A 7,232-nucleotide genomic window follows, 5' to 3' on the forward strand; every position below is an offset into this window, starting at 1 on the left:
ACGTCACTTGCCACGTGGTCAACCCGGAAGTTTGCACCGTGTTTTTGAGTTGCAGCTTTCACCGTCTATGGTTACATCGTAGCTAAATAAGATTTGTAGCATATTTTTGATAAATCTTTTACTGTAAGTTAGCAGCCATGGCACAAGAGGCGCGTTGCTTGAAGGCACAGCTCGAGGAGAAAGAGAGAGAGATCGCTGCTCTGAAGAATAAACTGGCACGACTAGAAAAAGTACGAAGTCTTACCGTTACTGAAATGACTTTACACTCTGTTTTGTTCCTATATACATGTTTTTATATATATATAATCTATTCGCCTCATTTGTTATATTGCAGTTTAGCATTTACGGTGTACGCTAGCTGTAACGGTACAATCATCTCTGTAACCAAGCAAACATTGCTTAACATTAACAGCATCTTTGACAGGAGTTAACGTGAACTTAAACGTTAACTATCTTAAAATGAACCTGGACACGTGATAGACCGCTAACTAGTTAGCTCGTTAGCTAGCAAGTGAAACACATAACTGTCCCGAAATGTGTGAAGTGTGTCGATGTATATCTGAGGGACAATTCAACATTGAAGCACAGTAAAGCATATAGCCCTTGTAGTATAAAAATAGGGACAGCTAACAAACCCAGAACATACAGTACATGCAGACGTTGTTGTAGCTCCTGACGTCAGTCATCATGAAGCATCCGGACATTTGCATGTGCTGGGCAAATAATAAGCATGGAAAGAGAATTGATTAACTGATCATTTAAAGTACATTTGAGGCAAACATGCCCAGTTAATAAATTAAGCTGAGTAATCAAACAATACCCTTGTGACTATCACAGTAACATTAAAGTTATATAATTAAATGCAAAAAAAAACATGTAAATGTCACCCTAGAATGCAGTGCTGTAATTATACATTCAAATGTCTTTGAACTAGTCTAAATCAGTGGTGAATATGTGCCTTCAGGGAGACAGAAAGTTTAAAAAGTTCCAAAATAAATCTGGATATTTTACATGAATAAAGAGATAATGCTCACTTGACTCATTAAATCTTACATACTGAATAGAATATAAATACACATACTACAGTATAAGAGATATAAATGAAGCTCATTATATTGTAGAGGCAGGCTGTTGAGCGCTGTGATGCTACCTGGCTCAAAATTTAACTTAAACTTGTTTCTTATATCTTGTGTTATAATTTCTCCCCGATGTGATATAAGAGCCATGCCTCAGGACTGGAGCTGTATGAAAAAGTGACCCCCCTTACCCCCCTGAAAGCCAAAACAGCCCTAAGCAATGAGGACATCATGCGGTACAGCAGACAGCTCCTTCTGCCTGAGCTGGGTGTACAAGGTACAGATGGGTACAGACATTGATATTCTGATATACAGTACAGTAAGCATTCTGTCAAGTGAGATTAATGGCATGACTAAACACAACAAAATGAATCTTGATTGCCCACAGGTCAGCTAAACTTATCCAAGACCTCAGTGCTGATTGTGGGCTGTGGAGGACTGGGCTGCCCCCTTGCACAGTATCTTGCAGCAGCAGGCATCGGTAGGTAATCAAGTTGATTAATGTTCAGCATGACGTTGTGCCAAACAAATCAAATCATTAACCTTTAAATAAATCTGCTGTATGGATGTGAGTAATTTGTTGAGCTGTCAACGTGTTGTTTTTTCCCTTAGGCAAGGTCTAAAATTAGGAATCTGGTTCACCTCCCAGTGGCTGGTAAACTAAATAAATGTACATGTGGGGAAGAGGTTTGCAGCCATTAATTTCCATTTCCAAAAAGAAATATATCACACCACCCATTTTAGTCCTGTTTAATGATTAACATCAGGTACACTGGGAAAGCTTAGGTAAAGAGACAAGAGTGTATTCACAGCTTCTTATTTAAGACTTACTTATTTTGTGAATATGTTTTTCTTCTCAGTCAACATTTTACTACCTGTTACCTCAGGTGAAGTTTCAACCACAATGATTTGGCTGTAAAACTAGGGAAAATTAGAAAAATAAAGAAAGCAGATACAACATTTGAGTTAAGGCAGCGGAGAAGAACGGCAAATAAAAAGTGTCAAGTCTTACAAAAACACACTTTGTTAAATTTGTACCCCGGTTATAGAGTTTAATCTTTATGGTTTGCCAATGTTGACATTCTTTCTAAAGCCTTTCTGACTGACTTTGTGTCTCTGCAGGGCGCTTGGGGCTGCTGGACTACGACGAGGTGGAGCTCAGTAACCTGCACAGACAGGTGCTTCATGGGGAGGAGAACCAGGACCAAGCAAAGGCTCTGTCGGCTGCCAATTCAATTAAAAGGTACCGATCCGCACCTGCAGACATTGGATGAGAAAGGATGTGTAAGGTACATAAAAGGTCAAAAGCACCATATGAATATTATCTAGTAGAGCAAAAGTGTTTGGAGTATTTGAGGAATGTAATCCTTTATACATTTGTGCCAAAAATGCACAGACAGACTTAAGAAAGGGAAGTAATTATTTTTGATATTATTTGTAAATGTTGTCTAACTATGATACGTGCTGTGCGTTGTGATGTGTTTTGTGACCATTTGGTTGCAGTGTAATGCATGCTGGCGCTCTCCAGTCTCACCACAGGTTATATTTGGTTGTGTATTTCTCCTGAGTCTGCAAATATTGTGTAAACATGTTATTTTAGAGAAAGCTGTTTTCGGTGCCATTCTCCCTCACAGTGTTCCTACTGTGGTTCACACACACAGTGAATAGCCATGACCACATGAGGTCGCCGTTTCTCTTACCAGCAGATATCTTGTACATTGTTTTGATGCTGTGTGTTGCACACACACCCCCTCTTACTTTAATTGTTCATTACTGATGATTTACTATATGCACAATACAACTTGAAATACAAGAGTCTTGAGTTGATTTTGATAGTTGGGACAGACAGTAAAGATTATGAGGGAGAGAGAAGAGCAGTAGCCATAATGGGATTAAAGTCCCATGTCAGATTCAAAACTCACATATTGCCATTTGTGGTTTGTTCTTGGATTAAACAAACCACCAATATTACCCCAATGCTTGTTTTAAGCCATTTGTTAGAAATACTAATCTGGTTGTAATAAATCTGCTAATTATGGAGGACCAAAGCCAGACTTCTTAGTAAATGAATTGATATTTTTGAATGTGATTTTGTGTCTCCAGGTTGAACTCAACAGTGGAGTGTATCCCCTACCACCTGCAGCTCTCGTCGGGGAACGCCTTGCAACTCATTCAACAGTATCCTGCTGCAACCTACTGTTACACAGACCTGCTTATTCTTTGTCATGAAACTATCTTACAGCTGCCAATTAAATTCAATTCTATTTATAGTATCAATTCATAACAAGAGTTATCTCAAGACACTTTACAGATAGAGTAGGTCTAGACCATACTCTATCATTTACAAGGACCCAAAAATTCTAATAATTCCCCCAAGAGCAAGCATTTGGTGCGACAGTGGCGAGGAAAAACTCCCTTTTAGGAAGAAACCTCGGACAGACCCAGGCTCTTGGTAGGCGGTATCTGACGGTGCCGGTTGGGGGTGTAATGAAAAGTGTAAATAACAGTTACAATAGAGTGAGAGAGAGTAGATCAGTATGTCAAAGGAAGTCCCCCGGCAGTCCAAAACTATTACAGCATAATTAAGAGAGACAGGTTAAGGAGAGGAGCCTGGTGGGGCTAGAACTCTCCCCACCGGATCAGGCTGTATTGGCTTGCCTCCCTCTACTTTGGTTATATTGTTGATTATATGTTAAATGAATATGACTACTATGACGAGAAGCAGGTGGGCGGGGTTAGGTGGACGCTGCGACTCATCACTCCCTAACTTAACCTTTATCAAAGAGGAGAGTTTTAAGTTAACTCTTAAAGTTGGTGACGGTATCTGCCTCCCCAACCCAGACCGGAAGCTAGTTCCACAGGAGAGGAGCCTGATAGCTGAAGGCTCTGGCTTCCATGCCACACCCTAAGTCTTTTTCAGGCCTATATTGCTTATATTGCATGACTAGTGTTTTAGGTATTCAGTTAGGAAAAGTGTACATGTGACTAACCAATAATATTACCTCTATTTGTGATGACACTTTGACTTTGCTGACCTCATATATGACATTGTGGCTGATTGTTCAGACAACGTCCCCACTCGTTATCTCGTGAATGACGCCTGTGTGCTCAGTGGCAAGCCTCTGGTGTCAGCAAGTGCACTGAGAATGGAGGGACAGGTGAGGTAGAAAGGTTTTTGTGCATCAATGTGGCAGAAGTCCATCAGCTCTTCTAGATGTGTACTGTTACTTTACCAGTGTTAAATCCTTCTTGCTGTGTGTGTGTGTGTGTGTGTGTGTGTGTGTGTGTGTGTGTGTGTGTGTGTGTGTGTGTGTGTGTGTGTAGTTGACACTATTTAACTACTGTGGAGGCCCCTGCTACAGATGTCTGTACCCAGTACCCCCACCACCAGAGACAGTGACCAACTGTTCTGACGGAGGGGTGTTGGGAGTGGGTGAGTCTCGTCCCCTTGCTTGCCCAGGAGCCATTCACTTTATACAAAGTACATTGTGTAAATAATAGTTGTTAGTAACCTGTTCCACTTTTCTTTAAGTTCCAGGGATAATGGGCTGCTTCCAAGCTTTGGAAGTCCTCAAGATTGCCTCTGGACAAGGCTGTATCCTTTGGATTTCAATTCTTAACTCCCACATTACATACAGTAACATTTTGTTGCTTTACATCAGAACTTTCTGCAGAGTCATCTAATGAATCAACAAAGAATTGCTGAAAATGCTTTCATTGTAGCAAAGCTAGTGATGTGAAGGGTGTTTTGTGCCTGTCTGATAAAATATGCACTCTGCTGACTCTTCATTTGCCATTCCCATGAGAACTCTTTTAAAGCTGTTGTGGTTAAAGTATTCTCATGCTAATATTGAGACTCACATTAAAGAATAGACTTCCCCTATCCTGCACTCTGTCTTGCTTTGTGATACCCATGCTGACACCTGACTGTTACGCATCAGCCAAGGAAGGGCCGTACTGTTTTCCAATCAAAATGGCTGAATGTTGCTATGGTGCTCATACACAAATGGGGGACATGGCAGCTGCTTTCTGAGTAAAGCACTGCGGCAATACTTTTCAACAAAGTAGCCTTTGCCTTGACACGGTGTACCAGCTTCCTGTGGCCAACAGCTGGTGATGTTTGACGCTCAAGATATCAGATTCAGGTCCATCAAGTTGCGGCCCAAACAGGCCGGCTGTGCAGTGTGTGGAGAGAACCCCACTGTAAGCCAGCTAGTGGATTATGAGGCGTTCTGTGGGTCTGCTGCCACTGATAAGGTTGGCCATAAGAGTCAGAACTGCTGGGCTACCCCATATTGTGCATTCATTCACTTTTTCACAGGAATGTTTCTTTTTGTGATTAATGAGAAGTTTTTCTTACATCAGGTGGATTTTGCCATACATGTTATTATTCTCTAATCATAGGGAAAACCTCTCATTGCCTGGTATCATGTGTTTCAGTGCCGCAAACTCAACCTCCTTTCCGAAGACCAGAGGATCACAGTACAGGTAGGGAATATATGGTCCACAACAGTTGGCCATTGCGTGACTCCCTGTATTTAGTGCTGTTTATTGTAAGATTACTCACAATTTTCATGTGCATTCATAAACTGATTACATCTCAGCGCTGACCCAGCCCCAAATGGCAAATGACTTAAAATGTGCCTGTAGATTTTCTGTGGGAAAGAATAACATGTTCTGTTTGGCAGTGAGAGCAGTGGTAGTGGATTGCATCTGTTCCTGGAGAATTGGTGCTTTCAAACCCACTGAGTCATTAGGCACAGAGATTGGGATCATGATTGATTGGGCTATAATTAAGATTGTGCAAAGGGTCTCTATTTAGAAAACAGTTTTGTTTCCTGTGATTTAAGGAAAAGCAGTTAAAATACTCATGTTACTGCATAAATCCAAATCCAAGCAACATTTCAACTTTTGCGGAGAGTAATTTAGGTTTCCCTGTTTAACTATAGATATTAATCAATGTCTTTACCCAAAAGATAAAGCCACGCCTCTCTCTAATTATAGAGGTATTAGTATTTGTGCATTAAGGCCAGTTTTAATGTCATTCCAGGATTATAAATCGATAATGGACAATGCAGTGCCCCATCTCTTGTTAGATGTGCGCCCTCCTGTGGAGGTGGATATATGCCACTTACCTTTCTCTCTCAGTATCCTTTCAGTGATGGAGGCTCAACATCAATCTCCTATTTCCTGTTTCTGTGTAATTATGCTCCTTATATTGTTGCCAGACATTCCCCTCTCAAGTTTAGAGGAGAGGAAGAGTGAACATATGCAATTACTCCAGGAGAGCATAAGCCAGTTGAAACAGCAGATGGAAGGTGACTGCCGCCCTCCAGGTAACATATCAAAACACCATTAAGGGTCTGGTCCGTACATGTTGTTTGAAATGAACAGGCATGTGGAGCCACTTGTGCATATTCACAGTCCAATGTGTGGTCTCATACAGTGGGGCTACAGACTTACTTTGGATAGCTAGTAACAGATTGTTAAAGGGGTTGCTAGGTGACCCCTTTTCCAAAACAAAAGAGGTCAATCTGAACAGCTGGCCTCCTTCAGCTAAATTAATATTCAAAATGTTATTTCGGTGAGGTTCTGGGCATTCACTGTGTTGAGCTTTCTTTATCAATGAGCTAAATTTAGCTTCGTGGCGTTTTAGCTTAGCATTTAATACAGCCATGGTTGTTTATTATTTGCGCAATCAATGATTTTAAGTATATCACTTAATGTAATATTTTTGCCATTCAAACTCTTGTGTGCAGCTTTTTGTACCTCACAGTGTTTCTCTGTGTTCCTTCATCACAGTTAATGCTAAGTATATTGAAGTTAATTAATACTTTGAATCTGACGCGTATTGTTTCTTTAAGATTTACTGGTGTCATCAAACTAATCTCTCAGTGTGTTCTTTCTGCCAATTCCCCCAGTGTATGTGATCTGTAAGCTGGGTAACATCTCACAGAAGGCGGTGCAGGTTGTAGAGAAAATGAGTGGATCAGAAGTGGACCGCATCACAGTGAAAGACATCAGTGGAGGCCTCATGGCTTGGGCAAAGAGAATAGACCCCACTTTTCCACAGTATTAATCCATTTTAAATGCTTTTTTTGTCAATAAACTGCATTCTGTCTATCATCTTTGTTGATCTTGTTTTCTTATATATAT

General features: G+C 40.7%; 1 protein-coding gene across 1 annotated transcript; it reads left to right on the plus strand.

Annotated features, from left to right (window-relative positions):
* Positions 1–8: 8 nt before the first annotated feature.
* Positions 9–7,204, plus strand: mocs3 (molybdenum cofactor synthesis 3). Its single transcript, XM_034858136.1, has 13 exons — positions 9–230; positions 1,221–1,353; positions 1,465–1,557; positions 2,199–2,319; positions 3,180–3,254; positions 4,117–4,234; positions 4,401–4,509; positions 4,609–4,671; positions 5,170–5,333; positions 5,517–5,564; positions 6,127–6,223; positions 6,305–6,412; positions 6,998–7,204. The coding sequence occupies exons 1-13, from the start codon at positions 138–140 to the stop codon at positions 7,153–7,155; spliced, it is 1,380 nt and encodes a 459-aa protein (XP_034714027.1). The 5' UTR covers positions 9–137; the 3' UTR covers positions 7,156–7,204.
* The last annotated feature ends 28 nt before the right edge of the window (positions 7,205–7,232 follow it).

Source organism: Etheostoma cragini, chromosome 20 (genome assembly GCF_013103735.1).
Source record: "Etheostoma cragini isolate CJK2018 chromosome 20, CSU_Ecrag_1.0, whole genome shotgun sequence".
Lineage (NCBI taxonomy): Eukaryota > Metazoa > Chordata > Actinopteri > Perciformes > Percidae > Etheostoma > Etheostoma cragini.

Coding starts and splice junctions, on each gene's coding strand:
- mocs3 (XM_034858136.1), top strand. CDS start 138: ATGGCACAAGAGGCGCGTTGCTTGAAGGCACAGCTCGAGGAGAAAGAG. Junction 231..1,220: donor AACTGGCACGACTAGAAAAA/GTACGAAGTCTT, acceptor ATGTGATATAAG/AGCCATGCCTCAGGACTGGA. Junction 4,235..4,400: donor CACTGAGAATGGAGGGACAG/GTGAGGTAGAAA, acceptor GTGTGTGTGTAG/TTGACACTATTTAACTACTG.